The 21,706-nt window shown below is 40.0% G+C and overlaps 2 protein-coding genes across 4 annotated transcripts in view; one reads left to right on the forward strand and one right to left on the reverse strand.

The window, feature by feature from the left end:
• Positions 1 to 1,806: 1,806 nt before the first annotated feature.
• UBA5 (ubiquitin like modifier activating enzyme 5) lies at positions 1,807 to 12,831 on the reverse strand. 3 transcript variants are annotated; one of them, XM_030009678.2, is made up of 12 exons: positions 12,449 to 12,831; positions 11,250 to 11,295; positions 11,069 to 11,158; positions 9,763 to 9,872; positions 9,251 to 9,337; positions 8,652 to 8,736; positions 7,698 to 7,802; positions 7,393 to 7,520; positions 6,097 to 6,232; positions 5,554 to 5,629; positions 4,715 to 4,821; positions 1,807 to 4,153 (listed from the first exon to the last, which is right to left on the reverse strand). In XM_030009678.2, the coding sequence occupies exons 1-12, from the start codon at positions 12,592 to 12,594 to the stop codon at positions 4,070 to 4,072; spliced, it is 1,200 nt and encodes a 399-aa protein (XP_029865538.1). In that variant the 5' UTR covers positions 12,595 to 12,831; the 3' UTR covers positions 1,807 to 4,069. The 3 variants fall into 3 exon arrangements, with proteins under 3 accessions (XP_029865538.1, XP_040978602.1, XP_029865539.1); XM_041122668.1 differs by lacking the exon at positions 11,250 to 11,295 and having other exon boundaries at positions 12,449 to 12,526; XM_030009679.2 differs by lacking the exon at positions 12,449 to 12,831 and having other exon boundaries at positions 11,074 to 11,158.
• A 118-nt stretch (positions 12,832 to 12,949) lies between these two features.
• Positions 12,950 to 21,706, forward strand: part of ACAD11 (acyl-CoA dehydrogenase family member 11) — a 35,408-nt gene continuing 26,651 nt past the window's right edge. The window contains exons 1-7 of the mRNA XM_030009681.2: positions 12,950 to 13,122; positions 15,679 to 15,778; positions 16,012 to 16,137; positions 17,785 to 17,946; positions 18,403 to 18,567; positions 20,172 to 20,319; positions 20,941 to 21,062. Coding sequence (XP_029865541.1) covers positions 12,986 to 13,122; positions 15,679 to 15,778; positions 16,012 to 16,137; positions 17,785 to 17,946; positions 18,403 to 18,567; positions 20,172 to 20,319; positions 20,941 to 21,062 — 960 coding nt within the window. The 5' untranslated portion in view covers positions 12,950 to 12,985. The remainder of the gene's footprint in view (positions 13,123 to 15,678; positions 15,779 to 16,011; positions 16,138 to 17,784; positions 17,947 to 18,402; positions 18,568 to 20,171; positions 20,320 to 20,940; positions 21,063 to 21,706) is intronic.

Genomic DNA, 21,706 nt, shown 5'->3' on the forward strand with positions numbered 1-21,706 from the left:
GAGAAACAAATGTTTAAGCTTGAAATCCTTCCATGTTAACTTTGCAGACTGTATGGTACAAAGTGAGCTTCTTTCATTGTATATAGATAGGCATATTACTAGCTGAAGTTATAGCTAATACCAAAAACATGTGGATTTGATACCTCTTAGCTTAAGTGCCAGGATTACAACACATTGAACCACTTGCATATACTCTATGTAGTTTTTCCTTCTGTGTTGTAACAGCCTGGCTTAGAGGATTTGTGTATTTTTGTTTCATCAATCCTTTCTGCCTTTTCAGAAGCTTTTAAAGTTGTTTTTTGTAAAGAGAGAGTAATTTTGAAAAAGTCAGAATACTGTTCCACCCGAAGTTTTACCTGCAGGGTGATTTCAGCTTTAAGCAAACTTACATTCAAGGGACTTGTGCAAAAATAATTGGTTTCCTTGGGAAGCTGATATATCTAAATACATCATCAGCTACAGTTAAAGCTGCTGTCAGATTCAAATGTGTTCAGTAAAAATACTTCCAGTGAGGAATTGGAACAAAGATGATTCCCTGTTGTTAACCCTTTAGCAGTACTTTCACTATTTAATCTCACTGAATCCCTTAAAATACAGGAATGTTTGTATTAGCTGGAAGAACGTAGTGATGCAAAATAGTTTGCCATCAGATAAAGAGATGCTAATCAAATCTACCTGCCTGTTGTATTTTATAACACTCTAGTCACCAGGAAGAACCAGTCTGAAGTCTGTTCTCATTCAGTGCATAAACCCATGAACCAATTTAAATAATACATACTAAAAAAAGACTTTTTGTAAAAAAATTGAATGTAAGTGAAAAATTAATTGAAACTTCGCTGTAATGTTTCAGAGGCAACTGATGTAAAGATTTATGTGATCCAGTTTGAAAAATGCAAATGGCCTTTACCTCCAAGGGTTACTTACCTTCCACAGTATATTTTTTTCCCTTTTAGAGCAGAGTTAAATATAACCCATTTCAGCCCTTGTTCTGGTTAGAAATAATTTAGTACTTTAGTAAGGCTGTATTTGACTTTCAAGATTAAGATTTAGTTGAAAAAGAATCAAAAATAGCTCTTGAAGGTATTACAATACAGCAACAAGAGTTGACACTTTGTAATAGCTCTGTGAATATTTTCGCCTTACTTCAGAAAATGGGTTTTTAATCAAAGCAAGAGTTTTTCCACTGTATTCCAGCCACCTTGAAAAGTTCTGAAAATTGGAAAGTTCTTTGCAGGATTGTTACTGAGTGAGAAGTGCAAAAGAAAAAAAAAAAAACCACCACCACCAAAAAAAGCACCCCCCAAAAAACCCCCTCCAAAACCTCACCTGTCTCAGCTTGTATGTGTTTCTGTTGCCTACTCTTCTCAGACCTGGCACTTCCCTCCTCTAAAGCCAGTGTTACGAATCGTCAGGTGTCTGCTCTAGTTTGTCACCTCTGTTCTGACTTTAACAGGTATAATGTGTCTTGCTCTCCTAAATAGCCTTCCTTAATGTTGCTAGCTTAAATAAGAAGCTACTTTCTAGACTGTCAGTGTTATACCAGACTTCCTGCATTTAATGATTTCCAGTATGGACTATTACTGTTCTTCTACAGAAAGTAAAACAGGATGGTGAGTAACAGTGGGGGGATCTTGCAGGCCCCATGTTGGCTGCAAGCTTACACAGCTGTAGTCATGGTGCTCGAGACAGTTGTTCATGTAGCTGTAGTTGCACATCAAGGACATTAAAAAAAAAGAAGTAATTTGTATATCTAGTGTATGCCGAATAATACTTTGGTGTAGGAGAACTCCACCTCAAAACAGAAAGTGAGCAGTTTCAGTGGAGATTTAATCATACAGTCAGAGTATCAATATCTCAGCAACATTCATGGCACACTGTAAAAACTGAAAGCTGCTTTTATAAGATTGCCAAGTAAACAAAGCTGGACTAAACCATTGCAATATGCTTTGTTAGTTCATAAAAAGAAGTCATAAATTTTCCATTATGTTTTATAACATACTTGTATAATACATACTTATAAATGTCTTTTTAATTAAAAAAAATCCTTAAAGCTGCTTTTTTTTTAAATGTTATTTTTAAGTAATTTTAGCCATTGGCACATACAGTGACCTTAATGTATTTTCTAATTATTTCAAATTCTTCTTGTATATATAAGTTGAAAGTATGAAAGTAACATGCATACTCTGTAAGAGGGCATCCAAAAGTGTATGAATTTGCTTATAAAACTGTAATGAAGTAAAATGGTAAGCAGTTGCCTCTTGTAAAGCCGTCAGTTGTGTGATGGCAGTCGTGTCAGCCAAATAGTTAAGAGGCAAGATTAACTGAGCTGTTGTAGGAATGAGTCAGCCATTTGCCTCTGGATCTCCAGAGCCAGGCATATGCCTCAGTTTTACTGTTCCCAACAGAAAGGTAAAGTCACAAAGAAAGGTAAGTAACACTTAAACTGACACTTGGATCAAGCTAATTTAGACTTAGTGACGATGTCATTACTCTATTCCCATCCCTCTTAGTTCATTTCTAAAATCTGGTTTCTCCAAAACTGAACTCAATCCAAAAAAAACCTCTTCCATTTTCCAGCATAATGTACCACACCCAAATCCTACCCATAGCCTCCCTCACTAGCTTCAGAGGTGATTTTTATGTAAGTAATATAATTAGCATCAACTGTGGAGGAAACAGATTTTGACATTTGTAACTGTTAGTTAAAACACATTTGATTTCTAAGCAAGTACTCATTCAGCTGTCCTAAGAACCAGAAGCACCTCCATGATATTACTCTCTTTTTACATGTTGGTCAGATCCTTCTACCGTTATGAGCTGGTTCTGTGTTGGCTGCATCATGGTGTGGAAAGGTTTTTTGAACAGCCCAAGTTGGAAATACTTGTATTATAGTGCAAAGGCCAAAATTTATGATCTAAGCCAAACTCAAGTAGTAACCCAGTTCTGGATTAGACACCCACAGTAGTCAAAATTTGGTACTTCCAATTCTGCGGGGTACTGGCAAGACAGGATGTATACATTTACAGGTCAGGTTAATGTGATAATTTAAGAGGTAACATGACCTTACTAACATTATTTACAAGACAAATACAATAGCCCAACTATTCCACTGAAGGTATTTGCAACAGTAAACAAAGTTTAGAGCATCTAATTTTAGAAGCTTTCCTATGCAAACTCAGCTGAAGTATATTCCATAATACAGCCCATATGATGGGGATAGATCAGAATCGTAGCTAAACTTCTAGTAACCAACAGAAATACAGTATTTTGATTTTCAAAGTGATAGACAAAATCTCCTGTTGTTTCCAGTGTTGCTGGTAATTCTTAGAGCATCTGCCAACTGAAATGGTGACATGCTAATAGCCAGTCTCCTAGTGTAATTGCCTACTAACCAAAGACTTTGCCTTGCTGCAGCATACTCAAAGCATTACCACATACAAGACATACCAGCAGCTATTTAAGAAGAAGCAGTAGTAAACCACTGACAAAATGAGGGAAGTTGAAAAAAAATTCCATCCCAGAGATATTTAAGGCAGATGAAAAGGCTGAAATGTTCTATTTACCCAGAAAAAGTAACCGCAGTGTGGTCTAGGGCAAGCATTTACAGAGACCAGTGAACAAGGATGGGGGCGAGTGCCTGGAAAATCGGGAGCAGCAATGTGAGTGAGGCAGGAGCACCTGCCCTTGACCAACTCTGTCCTCTCCAGCAGCCGTTGTCCTTCACTGCTCCTGCACTGCGTGCTGTTCTCATCACACGATACCGCATATAATGTGCTACACCTGCTTTTGTTAGTTTATCCATCTCCTGTTATTTTCTACTGAGTATCTGAACACTAGCAATGCTGAGAAATTAAAATTTACAGTAGCACAACTCCATATGTTAAAAGACGTGAACAGACAACAAAATATAAACACCGTAAGTCTGTTTCCTTCCTGTCCCTGTAACAGTTCCATCTCAGCAGAAATGTAATGATACACTTCAGTGGAGGTAAGGACAAAAAAAAGTCTGGTCTTCTCAAAATCCAACGTCAGTCCAAACTTCCAAAAGTTGTTCTTCATGTTTGTTTTGCTACAGGTTTCTCATTTTGGCCATGAGTTCTTCCAGGCTTTCTTCAGACTCTGCTACTGTTTCCTCAGTTACCAAATTCTCTTCCTATTAGGAACAGGAAGAAAAAGTTGGCAACAAAAACAGCAAACAAAAAACTCCGCACAAATAAGCTTTATTGCCATTACACCACACCATTTTCCTAGAACCAAGCACTCAATTGCAAGATCAGGCATAAGTGATTATAAGCTTAAATTGTAAGCTATCCTGACTAGAACCTAGAATGTTCTGGCTGCAATAGATACAGATTCTATGTTTCCCAGGTATACTCATTGCTTTTTGACTACATGTAGCTTTTATAAGATAAATACAGTAAAAATCAGTCACCAAAACATCAACTGAGAAATTCACATTTGTTTTCCTTCCCCCAGCCCCCAAATACATTCACTCCTGTTGCCTGAAAACCACGTTCACCCTAGCATCCATACCTGAAGAAATGTATTTCACAGAAACACAAAACTGGACCGTAGAAGGCACTAATTGGATGTACTGAGGTAGAGTTTCACAGGAATTGTTCAAGACGGAATTTTACTTCAGGTTTAAAGGGCAACTAAAGTGGCTGGTATTATAATCTACAATATGTATTTCAAAAATTGATAAATACATTACCTTGTTTGGGATAGTATATGCTACAGTAATTCCCTCAGGAAGCTCAGGTACTGGGCCAGATGCAGCCTTCAGCTCATCTTCTGAAATTTCTGATACTAATTCGATGCCTTTGCATTAAAAGTTAGAAGAAAAAGTTCTTTAATCACCGTGTTATCACAGTAAGAGGAAAGTGGTAGCTACTTTTCCAAAATAAAAGAAAAAAGCAGAAAAGAAGGCCTTCACTTTCAACTACTTCATTCCATTATCAATACAAAATACTTTACCTTTACAATATATGAAATGGTTCTATACAAGTAACGTATGGACAAAAATGGCACTTCTCCTGTAGGACATCCTTGTCCTTACCATTTAAATCTTATCGTGAGGTCACTTCTCCCAATGGTAAGTGAAGATTATTTTCCATATCATGTAATAAACAGAATGTATATATCTACTCTTGAAATTGTTATTTAAAACACGCTTACCCTTCCTTAAGACAATTCCTTCTAATTTAAAGCCCTCAGAGGAATATAAAAACCCACGGGATGTCCCAGCACAGTGGTTATGGAAATGACCAACGCTCTTTAGTTACATATTTAAAAGGAACACACAGCGAATACATCCCCTCACATGTTTCATATCGTCTTCAGACCATTCTCTTTATTCAAATGGCGGTTACGTTTTGAGCCTAAAACCTGTGCATTACAGTAAAAATAGATCAGCAAGTTGTGGTAACGTTACTCTCAAAGGCTGTGAAAAGCCAGCAGTAATTAATGCAGCGTAAGTTGCAAAAACAGGAACCAGAAGCCTGTGTACCCTATGGTGTGTTCACCCAAAACAGAGACCAGCTGATGACTTACCCCAGTCATTGTCTTCGTGTACTATTTCTTCTTCCTGTTCAATTTCTTCTTGTTTTGGTCGTGCAGCTTCTTTTTTCTGAAGGAAAAACACAAAAGCATAAAAATAATATACATAATAGTCCAATTTTCAACAACAGCAAAGAAGATCAAATCTAATATTCACACTTCTTTTAATATTTAAGTTATGCAGTCACCATTTAGAACTTAGTTAGGCATAAAAAGGCAGAATACCTGCAAGTTAAAAAAAAAAACCAAACCCATTAACACTCAAAAATACATGACTGCCAGAAAGGTGGAGCAATTACTGTAGAAGAAAATACTATCTAACCAAATGCAAGCCATTCTGCCTACCCTTTGCTTTAACATAACTTTAGGTACTGTATTTCTAATTTAGGAACACGTGCAACCATTTGAAGACAAGGCTGCTGAAAATTGGAGTAGCAATGAAAATTTACTACAAATCTGTAGCTTGCTTTGTTCTTAACACTTTAAGAAAGGGGAAAAAAAACCCAAACAAAAAACCAACACCCAAAACATTTTTACCTTGTAATTTTCTTGCTGTTTTCTGCAATTTTGGTCACTACATTGTGGGTTTGGCTTCATAGACATAGTTGGAAAGAAATCCTGCATCGCATTGTAACCAAGATAGTAACTCACAGTACCAAAATTTAACAGGTATCTAGAAACACAAACAGAGAAAGCACGCCCTTATATACAGGTGCAAACCTAAAAATTCAGTTGCTCAAGGAATATTTTTTCCTCAAAGAACTTTTAGAATACACTTTCACACTAGTGAAGTTGCAAAAAGTTACTGTAATTGTCTTAAAATAAGCTGTAGTCACCTGCAACACCATAACTGCATCAACATAGAACCTGGTCCTCTTGTGGTGTGAGTGTGTGAGAACAAGTCAGCTACAGTCTCAGAAAAAAATATGTTTAGAGTAATACGTAAGCTGTTTTCTCCTGTGCCTTTATCCATTGCCTGTAATACAGGGCACCTGAGTGTTTCAATGGGAGAGTTTTCAACACCTCATCAGAACCAGTTTAATCATTTTTACTGTAGGGTCAGATTTGCAATGAAAATAAAGATTTAAATTAAGCTGCAATGTTTACATTCTTCATTAAAGAAAAAACACATGCTGCTGTGCAATTTTATATAATACCTCTCTGCACAGCTGAAAATGGAGTTTTGTTGTTTGTAGGCACACTTGCAAACAGTACTTGTATTCTTTGTAACTAGAAATTTTAGGATAACTGACAAAACCAAGCTAATGCTAAAAACAGGCTAAACAAGATCCTATTCTCAAAGATGCTTGTAAAACACAGTGTATCATTTTGAAACTGAGTACAAAGTTGTTCAAATATTTTCCTTGCTGATACATGCAGTTCTTTCAGCAGTTGCAGTCATGTGACAGTACTTTTTGAAAATATTAAAATATGTTGTATTGCTATATAACTATTTTTAATTCACCTCAGGTTTTTAGAATACAAACACTGCAAGAGAAATTATTTATTCTTTGTCCATGTACAAAATTTCAAAGACAAGTCAACACTGTAGCATTTTTTGTCTATAATTTATTGATGTCAAATGGGAGCATGTTTAAATGCAGAACTAAGAAAAAAATGTGCGCGTGCGTATGCAGTAAGAGAAATTCTTAGGAAAACTCTGACGACATTTTCATACCGCTGAAAAGTTCTACTAAAAACAGCAGCTCCAACGTAAACACACCAGTGATTCGAGCAGTATATATTTCAGCGGACCAATCATTATGAAATGTTCCTTCAGGTTTCTTTCTCTTAGTGTGCTGTACATTGAATAGCAACAACTCAGTCACTTACTTCAGAACATTTTGTACAAGAATTCCTGCCACAACACCCATAGTTGTAGGAAGACTAGCTGCACAAACTCCTTCTCGTTTTAATGTTTTCTCATCAATATTTGCAGCAACTACAAGTGGAGGAGCACACTAAGGGGAAATAAACACATGAAGTTTAAAAAAAGAATTAAAAAAACCCCACAGATCACACAAAATTTTAAGCTACTCCATCAGCTGTGCCAGGATCACATTCACTAGCCAGCTAATCTTCATATTTCCAGTCCCGCTTTAAAAGACAAATGAGCAATTCAGCAGAGCACTGCATACCGCGAAACAAGCAGATTCACCAGGTATGATCAGCTGTATATGTCCTGACACTGCATTTTCACTCACTCCAGATTCCATCCAGATTTGTCCAAGTTCATTGCAGGCCTTACAAACACAGAAACACACACATCAGCACTGCAGAAGTTTAATTAAAAGAAAAAAAAAAAACCTAACACACTGTAAATTGAGAGCAATTAAACACATTGATCTTCCTGCTTTGAGACAAAAAGGCTATGATCAGAAAAAGGAACATGAAAAGGCAGAATAGAAATTTTTATCATCAAAGGACAAATTAAAGTTATCTTCATGAAGCCAACCCTTTGTGCCTTCCTGAGGATCTGAGATTTTTGAACACACACAGACGTTAGTGATCCAGTTACTAGCACACTACAGAATCTAATGGCATGAACTACTTGTAGAGGCATGGATACAGTGATCTGTGTGCCTCCAGTACATGCAATTTACAGATCAAGTTAGCTTAAGAATAACAGAAAACATGCATTTGGCATATACCCTACATTGGCTGCTACTATAAAGAAAAGCAGATTGATTAAGTACATAGCCCTAAGGCATTTTTAGTATACAAAAAGTCATATGAAGTATACAATTAGCTATACACAGTCTTTAAAAAGTTTGTAAGATTTAACATACCAGGCTTTGATAATACCTTTATATAAACAGGATAATTTGGAACGACAGAGAGGAATTATGACACTTAACTTTTTTCCTAATCATCAGCTGCCAGTAACTTAGAAGTCTGTAGTTGTATTTATACACATAGAATGTGTTTTGTAAGAACTGGGTAAAAGCTCAGATTCTGCTTCCTTAAACCAAAGAAGAAATTTCTTAGAAGATGCTTGGTAAGGTCCTGTCTTTTCTTTAGTCCCCACAATTCCTAACATTATTTATAGGAGAAAATAGGCTTCCACAAGCTCATGCCTTTGATGGCCTTACCGTGTTAATTGCCATGCGAGCTTCAAAGTTGTCCACACAGCTTAGAACAAGATCGACAGGCTTCCCTTCCTCTAGTGCACCATTACTGAAATGAGTATCACAAGTTGGCATGAAATTGCTGGCAGAACAAAATACCAACATAGCAATCAACTTGCTGCTTTAGAGTACAGAAGCACGTGGGAAGTGTATTTCTAACAAAACTTGTGCAAATGCAGAACAGGATACAACTAGCATCTTAGATCTACAGTAGAAACAACAGCGTGCTGAAGCTGTGATTTAAATATATGGGCATTTTAGATTAAAAGCAGTTTCATATAGTATACACTCACAGTACAAAGTATTAGAGAATTGTATCTTTCTACAACATAACTGCAAATGGGAAAAGTTATTTCAGAACTTCTGTCAGATCCGCTAATAACTATTTTCTTTCTTCATTCTATAAAGCATACCTGAAACTACTCCAAGCAGTCAAAGTGTCTTCATATATACATACTTCCCACTGGCTTTCAATTGGAAGTCATTAAATTGAAAAAAACCCAACAGTAAAAATGTGAGGCTGTATTTAGAGCCACATGCCAGCAGAAGGTGAGAGATTTTACCTTATTCTATCCATGAAATGTTCAAAGTTGTCCAGTGTTGTGATGTTGTAGTTATGTACTTCGAATTGAACATCAGGATTAATATTCCTTATGGAGGAAATAATATGAGTCAATGTTAATAAATCCAATGATAACTTGCATTCTACTCCCTAACTTCACAAGTGTTGCTACAGTTTTAATCTTCCAGTCTGAAGTCTAGAATACACCCATATTTGTCAAAAATTCACAGATTAGATGAGAGAGCTAAAAAAAAAAGAATCATAACACACTGAAGTGGTACAGTTTATACCAAACTTCTGAACAAAATCAGTTATACTTAAAAAGTAGACTTACACTGAGGTTTTGGCCAGTACAAAAGTGTACTTAAAGTATCAATCATTCCCACAACTATTTTATACTCAAATTTCCAAACTAGATCACGCCACTTTGCAAGTGATTTAGAACAAAACATCGGTTTTCTGGAGCAGCATCCTGCGTAAATACATTTTGATACCCACTTCTCTAAGTTATACCTCAAAGTATGCTCTGCTGCTTGCACTTTACTTAATCCAGCTTGATGAGGTTGGAAGAAGAGTCTGTTCATGTTTGCCAACTCCACTTTGTCATAATCAAACAGAAGCAGCTATAATAAAGATTGTATTAACATATGTGAATCTCCAAAGACTCTGCAACCACAGCACCATGGCAAGGCATTTTAAACAGCAAAACTCATTCTGAAACCAACAACAAAAAAACCCCAACCAAACCCCCCCCCCCCCGCCATCCCATTCAGTTCACATACAAAAGGCACCAACACTGTAAGCACATGAAAGACTGAATTCTAACTGCTGTTCACCAGGAACTGATTTGTTAAGTCATGAAAACCACTCTTAATAAAAAGCAATCCATTCATTTGATCTAAACTAAGAATATTCAACAGATCATCTACATGAACGCTATCACCTCTGTTGTCACATTCCTACTTGCTGTTATGGTATTAACTAGAAATGTGTAATTTCGTTCATTGGTCTTGGCATGTAGTTCTTCAAAACCAATTCACTTAAAATACCTACATAATACATGGACATGTTATTATAAATTCTGAATCAACTGTCCAATGTCCTTTCTTATGCCTAAGATGCTGGTCTTCAGGAAATGCTCCTTCAGAGGAAGGGAGAATAAACTTTGCAATAAAAAAATTGCATCACCTCTGTATTAAGAAACTTCTTAAAGTTCCAAGAGTAAATGGGCAGGCTTTGACTGGAAATACAAACATCTAAGCCATTCCCCAAATTCCCTCTTTAAAGATAAATCCTGTTCTATTAACTCTGGAGGTTCTTGTTATCTATACACACACCAAATTATTTTTAACTGCTGCTAAATTTTTAGCTCTGCCACGTGATGAACTAATGTTTGTGATAAAAATATGTTTGACATCTACCACATTTCAATTTCATGAATATCAACTTGTTCTTATAACATACAACTTAATCTTCTATGCAAGTTACTCCCTTCTTTTTCTTTATTTTGTTTTCCTTTTGCAATAATCCAGTATGGAGGTTAGATGGATGGGCTCCTATAAGAGCACGGAGAAGACAAGCATCCAAACAAGAATCATCTACACAATACAGGATTAAGCCCTAAGTAAATCAATTTTACTAGCATAAGAAAAATACAGACTATTCATTTGTGATGTTTACCCAAGAGCCATGGTTGAGTGCTTTCTTCATAGGACTTTTTTATTTGGGCAAAATCAACTGAGCGAAATCGAATCTAACTCTTTACGAAGAAGACTGGTCCATCTACTATAAAGCAGTAGAAGAAGAAAACTCTCATTACCTTACCAATGCCACACCTTGTCAACATTTCAGCAGTCACACTGCCAACTCCACCTACACCTACTACTGCAACTGTAAAGGTACGGATTTTCTGTAGAAAGAAATAAAATACAGATCAGTATATCAAAAGTGGTTCTCACAGGGAAAATATGCAGGCTGTTTTAATGCACATAGAATCCTACCTCATAGTCTTTGACAATTCCCATTCTTTTTAACGCCATCAATCGACTACAAAGAAAAACAGCAACGTTATACGGAAAATGCTCTCTACATTTCTAATAGCAACTCTGCTTTTCAGATATTTAAAATCTCTTTTGCCTTAAAAATAGCCCCACCAAGCACCAAACTCAAGCCTGCTGTTTTCCCTGCAGTTGTGACTGCCAGCTAGATAGTCTAAATGAGATAGCAGATACCTTCCTGTGAGCAACAGCAGCGGAGTACTAACCCTGCAGAAACTCATGGACTTCTTCAGATGGTACGAGTAACGTCAATGAAAGCAGGAGAATCCATAGCTATTTTTGTAAATGAATCCCTGATTTACAGAATGAAAGCCTACACTTTTTTCTTTAATGAACCATATGGCAGCAGGCCAGTGAAGACTCTCCCACTGTTTTCTGATCAATTTGATTAGATTAACTCCAACATAACATTTAAAAAAAAATTAATTACAGAATATCAGGTTGTAAGGATAACTGGAAGAATTTTAAAGTAATGTTTTATCCTGCTATTATATTTTTTCATAGAAAATATCAATGAAAGTACAAGTATCAACTTGTATTAAAGCAATTCATCCTGAGGCGGGGGGGGGGGGAGCATCAGATTTCCAGAACTGCTGAGCCTTAGAAGGGGTCCCAGATGCTCAAGACTGCTCTAAACCAAACTCTAAAATAGGTAAGTTTGAGAAGTGAGAGTAAGACCTCACGCAATGCCAACACCCGCCCCACTTACTAGCAACTTTGCCGAAAACCTCTCAGTTTCCTCTCTCTCTCCCCCCCTGTACCACACAGGAAGATAACACAAAACAACTCCGAGGTACGGCTCTGCCAGCCCAGGCGGTGGGAAATTAGAGAGCACCTCTCCCCTCCGCCCCGCAGAGCGCCTGTCTTCACCATCGTCCCGACACCCGCCTCAGCACACCCAGCCCACCCCTCCCTGGCCTCGCCCACGACCACACGCCTCCTCCCCTTCACCCGGACCCACAGCTCCAACCCACGGCCTGGGACCCCACCGCCCTCCCTTCTCCCCAGCCCCCACGTCCCGACTCGGCGCCCGGGCCCCCTCCCCGCGGCTCAGCCCCGGCCCTCTCCCCACAACCCAGTCCCCGTAGGCGCAGGCCCCCGCCCCCGGGGGGCCCTCCTGCACCCCCTCAGCCCGGCCGCACCTGTAGGGGTTGGAGTCCGTCACCTCCGGGCTCATGCTCTCGATGCGGGCCCGCGGCGCCGGCCGGCCGCCCCTCTCCCGGACCAGCTCCTCCTCCAGCTCCCGCACACGCCGCTCCAGCTGCTGAAGCCGGCCCGGCTCCGCCATGGCAGCGCCGGCAACACCGCAGCGACACGTCTCCCCGCTCTGAGGCGGCTTCCGGGAGCGGCAGGGAGCGCCGTCCCCTGCCCGCGCCGACGCCTCAGGCGAGCGTTCCCAGCCGGAGCGGGGGGGGCTCCTGCCGCCCGGCAGCGGGCGACGTGCGGGCTCTGGCGGCGCCTCGGGGCAGGAGCCAGCCGGGGCAGCAACCACCGCCCGGGAGCCGCTTTCCCGCCCCGGGAGAAGCCTCCCGGCTCCGAGAGCCCCGCTGGCCCGCCGCAGGGGAACTCTTTCCTTGACGGACCAGGCCGCCTCCGGTCACCGCGGCGACGCCGGGCGGGGCGGGGCGGGGCACCTCGCCTCCGTCAGTAGCGTAGCGGGACGGTGGGCGGGCGCGGGGATGGCGGGGGAGCCGGGCAGCAGCGAGGTGCGGCGGTGGCACCGCTTCGACCAGGGCAGCTTGGAGCGGTACCTGTGCGGCCGCCTGGCCGGCTTCCCTCGGCAGCCGGCGGGGCCTCTGGCTGTCAGGCAGTACAGGTAGCGGGCGGGCCGCTCCCCTGCCCGTGAGGGGCGAGCGGCGGCCTCCGTGGCTGTCGGCGCGGGCCCTCGCCCCTGGGTCGCCCTCAGGCGCGGAGCCAGAGCCCGGGCCCCGGGTGCGTGCGCCCCTGCGGGGCGAGGAGAGGGGCCGCGGCTTTGCTCGCCGCCCGGCGGGAACGGCGGCCAGAGTTAGGCCCCTCTGCCCCGGTGGTGGCGGACAGCGGCCGTCGAGGGCACGGCTCGTCCCTCGGCCCGCGGGAGAAGTCACCGTCGGCGGCCGAGGTGACCTTTGGCGGGGACAGACCCTGCGGCCCCAGTTGGCCGTCGGCAGGCGGGCGATGCGTTGGGTGGGCGGGCTTCCCGCTGTCCGCGGAAAAAACGCGTACACGGTGCGCTCCGTTGGAGCGCACACACAATTGTTCCGTTGCCTGCTCGTCAGTCTCGGTTTCTGTGATTGATCTTTAATTGCACGGCAAATAATAATGTCCAGAAGCACATACATGGCTTAATAAATCAATTTAAAGTGTCTTAGGTTATCACCGGGTAAGCAAACCCATGCAAACAGTGTAATGCTGTGCTGAGATTCCCATTAATGCCTGGAGAGCAATGCGCTGTTGTCCTAGTTTCAGCTGGGATAGAGTTAACTGTCTTCCTAGTAGCTGGTACAGTGCTATGTTTTGAGTTCAGTATGTGAAGAATGTTGATAACACACCGATGTTTTCAGTTGTTGCTAAGTAGTGTTTAGACTAATGTCAAGGATTTTTCAGCTTCTCATGCCCAGCCAGCGAGAAAGCTGGAGGGGCACAAGAAGTTGGCACAGGACACAGCCAGGGCACCTGACCCAAACTGGCCACCGGGGTATTCCATACCATGTGATGTCATGTCCAGTATAGGAACTGGGAAGTGGGGGCAGGGAATCACCACTCAGGGGACTTGCTGGGTGCAGGTCGGCGGGTGGTGAGGAATTGCACTGCGCATAATTTGTACATTCCAATCCTTTCATTATTGCTGTTGTCATTTTATTAGTGTTATCATTATCATAATTAGTTTCTTCTTTTCTGTTCTATTAAACCATTCTTACCTCAACCCGCGGGTTCTGCTTCTTTTTCCCGATTTTCTCCCCTATCCCACTGGGGGGGGGGGGAGCGAGTGAGCGGCTGCATGGTGCTTAGTTGCTGGCTGGGGTTAAACCACGACAGCTGTGCCGGTGAGGTGCTATGCCCAGGCTCCAAAGCCTCTGTTGCACAGAACATCTAGTTTATTTGCATTAAGCAAATAGTGGCGTGGCTGTGTGACCTCGTATCAGGAGATAACGATTGGAAGTTAAGTTATTGCGAAAATACGTATCGCTTCCTTTGTAAACATGATGCCGACTGCTTTATCTGCAGCTATCAATAAGAAACAGTAAACCATTTTTCACTGTCTTCTAATGCAAATGTAAAACATCCCCAGCTGTACTCCTCATATGTACTTCAACTGAGGAAACTTTAGGAGGGGCCTCAGGAGAGTAGCTAATAGTAAAATCTGCTAAAATATTGCCCGTATTTATGCTTTTACTACTTTGTTTGTCTTGAGGTTGCACTTCAAGGCTTCCACCAATCTAAATCTCTGTTGTGCCAGCCAGAGTATTTGTCTGTGCAGAACGTTTGTTAAACTGCATTACGGACTATGCCCTGGCTGCCTTGGGGAGAATGGAAACGTTGTGGGGAGCATGAGGGCAAAAGTTCACTTGATTATGATTTTCTGATAGTTGTCTAATCTTTTATTGGACTAGGTTGGAATGCATCTTAAAAATGATCCGGAATGAGGAGAGGAAGGCCTGTAGATTAATGGCATAGAGCCTTGAGGAAAATAAGGATCAATGAGCTTGATTGGGATATGATTGACAAGGTGTTATGAAGGGTTTAACTAGGTTGTCCTTCTCTTTTACACATGTATGTGATTGGAATGTCTGATGTCTGTGATTCTTTGTCAAACTTTGCAGTTACTATAGGCGGTCCTTTAAGCATAGCATATGTATGTGATGATCAGGCTAGCATACAGTGAGACTTGGTACTATAATTCCTCAATTATTTGGAGAGCTTTCTCTATGCTTACATCGTTCAAAATACAGCTCGCCAAAGGACAGATATAGTTGTGGGCTAGTGTGAATTCTGCTCTGTTTAATTGTCTCCAAATCAGAAAGCTTTAAAGTTAGTATTTACTGCATACCTTGAAAATACTAAGGATGTATCTTTAGGGAGGAGAGGTAAACGCTGTCTCCGTTTCACAGGAGAACAAATTGAGTATCTGTGACCTCTCTGCAGTGAAAGAAGACATCTTTTTTATAGGTAGGAGTAGAACCTCTGACTTCTGATTTTGTAGGCTCTCACTTGCATCCTTGTAGGACTATATTTGGAAAAAAAAAAAAAAAAGCAACTCTTGAGAAGAACACTTTCCTCTGTCTTGCCATTTTGTTCAGGCCACGTCACAGTGCATTTTGCATCATTTCTGTGAAAAGTTTGCAAATGTGTAAGTACTTGAATTTGTAAGTAATTATAAGCTTTCTCTTCGTAGCTCAGGCCAGTCAAATCCAACCTTTTATCTTCAGAAGGGTGGGCAGGCTTATGTGCTCAGGAAGAAGCCCCATGGCCCTCTTCTACCTAGGGCTCACAAGGTAAGTAATGTTCTTCAGCAAGCTCCAAACACTTTGTATGCAGGTGGCTAAGTCCTGTACATGATGGTGCCGCACATTGTTGAATGTGTCTAGAAATGCAATGAATTGCTGGATCATTTCCGGTTTTCTGTGCTAGACACATAAATAAACATTTGAGAGGATACATTGTCATTCACTGTACTCATTTATGTTTGGGAGCTTTTCATTGAACCTAAGTTCTGTGTCTTCTCCAGATCGATAGAGAGTATCGTGTGCAGAAAGCCTTATTTTCAGCTGGATTTCCGGTGCCTGAGCCCCTGTTGTATTGCAGTGACGTTTCTATCATTGGAACAGAATTTTATGTAATGCAGCATGTGCAGGTTGGTCCTCCAATGTGAGAGATTTTTTCCTTCTCCCTACTACAAGCTGCTTTTAAATTGTTTAACACTTTTCTGTTAGAGTCTTATTCAGCATTTACTAAGCCTTGTGATATAAGCATAAATAATCCTCTGATATTTTTAAGAAATGCTAGCTATCAAAGATTGTCACTGATTTCAGCTTCTCCAGGACTTATTTCCCACTTTGTCAAAATTTTCAGCTCAGTATTTAACCTCTTGCTCTTGTTTTGAGCTCTCAGAAGGATGTCTTGAAATGAGGCAATATTACTTCTGTGAAAAGCATACACAAGTCAGAGGGAGAACAATCAGGCTATGAAGTTATGTTGAATCTTTGGACATCCTGGGACCTGTTTAGTACTGAAGATAGGAATCTACATACAATCACCTTTTCTTGAAAACCAAGCAGGATTCCAGCTCAAACACTAATTTCAGAAAGAACATCGCATAGCTCTGTCCATGGCCCATCACTCTGGGGGTGCCGTAGATGAATAGATACTGTTTCTGTTAGATTTTGGTGATTCTGAGCATAAGTCTGCTGTATCATGTCTTTTTTTTTCCTGTGGGAGGAGGATTTCAATTCAGACCTCTTTCATTGCATCCTACTCTATCATCAGATTCACAGGGAAATTAGAAATGTAAGAGTTTGTGGGCCAGTTCCTGGAGATTAAGTTAACCTTCCTGCAAAAACCACAAATCAAGAGTAATAAAATGTAAAAGCTGTGAAGAATTTGAAGCAATTTTCTTACATTAAAGACGGAGAATTTTTCTGGTTTTGACTAGAACAAAGTGATTTCTTAATGAGAAACCTTGTTACTGATATATTTACATTTCTAAGGATGTAAATTTACAGTCTATCCATTCTAATATGGACAGTAGTGCACCGTTTTTAACAAATACGTTGTGTATTTAGAAAACAATCATATGTTTGTTGTGTTGAATAAACTATTACACAATACAAAATCTGATTTCTAGATTTGTTATGCAGAATCTTTCAGCAAAAAAGTTCTATTGATGCTTTAGCTGTGTAAATATATTGAAGCCATCATGCGAACCGTGAAATTGAGCAACTTAGAGGAGAGAAGAGTCTGTCTTTTCCCATCTGTTACTGGCAGGGTCAAAATTAAAGGAGAAAATGGAAAAAACACACCCATCTTCTACACATAAGAAACTGCTTTTAAGGAGAATGCAAGTGAATTTCTTTGGATTGTTTTCCTCTTTATACATAGAACCCACCCATTCCCCTCCCCTCCCTGCCTGCCCCTCCCCAAGGTCTTAACCGATATTTTTTCCAGAAGTTAGCTGTTAGAGACAATACAGTAACATTTTTTTTCCTGGTACTTTCAAGCTGGAGGATATCTGGTTTGAGTGCTCTAATTCCGACTTTCATCTACTGAATGTATCTGTTATTTTAATTGCCTTCCAATAGATATCCTGTATACTAATGAGCTGAGATTACTGTGAATCCCTTCATCTGTCCTGGGCAAGGAATAAAATAAATGAGGAAGGAATTTTTGATTGCATAGGGAGTGTTTGTTCACTACATTTGTTTTTCTTCCTGAAATGTATAGCTTTACTTCTCTTCATCTGATGCGTACATCCCACCAAATATCTGATTTACGATGTTTCTAGGGTCGCATCTTCCGAGACCTCTCAATGCCTGAAGTGGGCCCAGCAGAGCGTTCTGCTTTGTATATTGCAATGATAGAAACTTTGGCCCTGTTGCACTCCTTTGATTTACAGTCATTGGGTCTCCAAGGATATGGTAGAGGACCAGGATACTGCAGAAGACAGGTACAGCTCTTCAAAAAATTCTCTTGTTTTGCCAGGTCTTTGAAGATTTATTTGATTTGCAAGCTAAATTGTTAATTATTAACTACTTGTAAAAGTAATCATATTTTAGCTATTAAACACCTTCGTGTATTTCAATTATTTGTGCACAGTATAAAGTTACTACTACATTCAGATCAATTCTGTAATGCTATACTCGGAGAATGGTATTAATTCGCTTTTGGAATAATATTAGATTTAGGCTATGTGAATAGGATTGAAGTAGAAAATAGAGGTGGTCTTCATTGCATCTTTTGGTCTCACAGTTCACATCTGCAAATGCAAAGGTACTGGGTTTTACTGAATTTACAGGTAACGTGGCAATAGTCAAAGTCCAGAAGCACACGCTTCAGAATTTTGGGCTCTTGAAAAACTTGTGAATCAGTTGGAAAATCCATTGAAGTGTTCGTATTTCTTTAGGTATCAACTTGGAAAAGACAGTATGATGCAGCTGCTCATACAGATATTCCTGCCATGAACAAGCTGGCTGAGTGGTTAGCAAACAACTTGCCACCTGATGATAATGAAGAAAGCCTGATTCATGGGGACTTTAGAATAGATAACATCATCTTCCACCCAACAGAGGTATTTGAAGCATGTTTGTATATGTTTAGTAGTTTTTGGTCCTCCATTTGTTTGTACTCCTGCTGTGTAATGAGACACACATGGGCATTTTAGTGCATGATATGTCTTTGAAAGGAACAGTAGAAAGCTTAACTCTTCTCTATACTCTGTGTATGGTGTTGAGGTGACTAATACAGTCCTGGTTTTCATTGCAGGAGCTAGTTACTCAACTGATTCATTAGCTCTCGCCCCTACTTCAAAGTCCAGGAACAAAATATTTTATATGCACAAATCCTATTGAATTCAGTGCAACTTAAGGACATACTGAAGGCTCACTTCATTAAACTGTATGAGCATTTGATGCAAAGCCCGTTGAAATCTGTGGTATGGCTTCACTTAACAACAATGGCTTTTGGAACAGGATCTGAATGCATGATATGTGATACTAGTGGAAGCAAAGAAAAATCTGCCAAAGCTGATTATTTGGGGAGCTTATGTAGATCACAGAGACCCCTGAAAGTTCCTCATTCATCTTTAGGGAAACAGATTTTTTTTTTTTTTTTTTTTTTTTTTCCCCTAGTTTGCAGAAGTAACGTGTGTTACCTGTCTATTGACATAATTGCATTTTCATTATTTTTGTCCATGATATTTGCTGTGTTGTGACCAGAAGATATGCCTGGGATTTGTAACCAAGACTCTGCAATGTCTGATTCACAACAGAGCAACAGATCCCAGGGATTCCCGCTGTTGTGCATAGTTTAGTTGCTAGACGCTGTTTGTAGGCTTAAATGTGGTGATTGACTCCCTGAGCAGTCTCAGGGACTCTCCCAGCTGTTCCTGAAGTAGTTGAAAGAATTGACCAAGCTGTATATAGGTAATTTTAAATAATCTGTGGAAACTGTTCCTGTATATGCAGGGATGACTGTGTAGGAAATCTTTTGCACATAGTTCAAGTAGCCGTGGATCATGAGTAGACTGGAGGGGTTGTTCAGGATGACAGGCCAGCTCGATTATAAGAATTCATCAGAATGACAGTTTGGGGAGTCTCAACCCATCCAGCTGAAGACACCATTGCATGGATGCTTGCAGCAGAGGCTCATGTCACTGTCTGGGCAGTGATTGACTGTCCTGTTTAGGCAATTCAGTTCTGCATGTAAGTGTTAATCTATGCATAATATTGTGATAAATTAGCGTTTTTAATGCATGGTCTGTGAGTATCTGTGCAAAAGGACTGTGCAACAATATCTGTGCAACAGGACTGGAAACAGAAAAACCCCAACTGTCAATACTACTGTTCTTTAGGATATTTTATTTCAATCATATTTTGACTAGAAGAGTTTAGAAGTTTCTGACAGGAAGAATGCTACTCAAAAAATGTAGAATTTAAAACAGATTTTCTTTGGAAAAATGCCTGGTTTTCTGCTACTATGTGAATGTTAATTTTCTGCAGATCCTTACATAGTGCTAAAAGGAACTGGTTTTGCTGTAGACAGGTACAGTGCGTGTTTTTAATTTTAAACATATAGTAACTGCATAGAGCTGTTGGATGTTAAGTGGGTTGTGCATTTGTGGATGGGGAGAATTTATCTTCTAGCATTCACTTGAGGTTTTTATTTTTCTTAAAGGCTCGTGTTTTGGCAGTGCTGGACTGGGAACTTTCGACTGCTGGTCATCCTTTAGCAGATTTAGCATATGCCACTATGTTCTACTTTTGGCCTACATCTAATAATGACTTTGGTCAAGGAACTGTCTTGGGTTTCAAAGACACCATAGGTATGAAACTGTAATATTTTTGTTGAAATGAATTCTAGGGTTGATTTCTATTTGATATGTTACCTTTATAAACAACAATAAAAAGTTAAATTAATAACCACATCATTTTGCACTTGAACTTTTCCATAGTTTTTTTCGTCACTGTAGGCAACATGCTGATAGGTTTATGGTAGTCCTGTTTTAACAAGCTGTGGCTTAGCCACAGTATGTGACCTCTGTAAAAGTTTGTTTTGAACCTTTCTTAGAGATAGTGGAAGAAAACTGGAATTTAAATGTAAATTTATCATTTATTTAAAAAAAACAACAAACCACACACCTCCCCCCCCCTCCCCCCCCCCCCCCCCTCCCTGCATGGTGGTGAAATTAATTATTAATTTCCTGACTGGAGTGGAGGTGAGGAGTGGTAGGAAGTGTTATGTGTATCTGGAATTCTGACAACTCCTATTTCCTTTCGGCTCTTCATATCACATTTAGGTCATGAGAAAAGATAAATCATGTTTTTGACTATGTAAATGGAATATCTCATAAAGCTGAAAAGCTGTTCAAATGTTTGAAGAATAAGGTGGAAAAAATCATAGAAAATGTTGAGTATTCTAAAATATTTTGGGTTTTTTTTTGTAGAAACTCCTTCATTTGAAGAACTGGTTTCCATTTACTGCCGCTGCCAGGGTGTTAGCACTACTTTATCCAACTTTAATTTTTTTCTTGCTTTGTCATATTTTAAAATGGCAGCAATATCCCAGGTAATACGCTCACATTTGCTGAAATGTCACATAATTTTATTATGAGTGTTTGTAGTTGGTAATACTTGTTCAAAATATGAATAACATTTTAAAAATTACTGGAACCATTGTGTTTCAGTTTGTTCCTTTAGAAGCAGTATCTTAGATGCTTATGACTGATAACTCTCTAAGATGGAATTCTTGCTACATAAAATACATTGTGTTAGATATAGCTAACTTCTTAGGAAAGCAGGCTTTATGCAAAAATGTTTATGTTTTTACAAAGAAAAAAAAATGGATATGTGGATTTTTCTTACTGATGTTCCAGTATGCAGGCAGTTTTGTCATTACCGTTTTGCACTCTCTGGCTAATTTAAATCCTGTGTTACAGAGAAACAAAGATCTTTCTAAGTTTCTGCAGCTCTCATGAAAGTAGGTAGCAGGATAGATAGATAAGATCCTGTTGCTGCCACCCACAGATGAAAAAGGGTGTGTTGTGAACTCAGCTTATTATGAGTATAGGAGACCAATCTTGAGATGTGATTCTGGCAGAAAATAAGTTTCCTTGATTCATTGTTAACAGAAGTAACAGTTTAATTAGATATTCAGCCATTGTAGGGCATAAGTATATTTTAATGAGTTGCAGCATGAGATCTGCATACCTA

Source organism: Aquila chrysaetos, chromosome 3 (genome assembly GCF_900496995.4).
Source record: "Aquila chrysaetos chrysaetos chromosome 3, bAquChr1.4, whole genome shotgun sequence".
NCBI lineage: Eukaryota > Metazoa > Chordata > Aves > Accipitriformes > Accipitridae > Aquila > Aquila chrysaetos.

Coding starts and splice junctions, on each gene's coding strand:
- UBA5 (XM_030009678.2), bottom strand. CDS start 12,594: ATGGCGGAGCCGGGCCGGCTTCAGCAGCTGGAGCGGCGTGTGCGGGAG. Junction 11,159..11,249: donor GAATTGTCAAAGACTATGAG/GTAGGATTCTAT, acceptor TTCTTTCTACAG/AAAATCCGTACCTTTACAGT. Junction 5,630..6,096: donor AACAGCAAGAAAATTACAAG/GTAAAAATGTTT, acceptor TTTTTCCTTCAG/AAAAAAGAAGCTGCACGACC.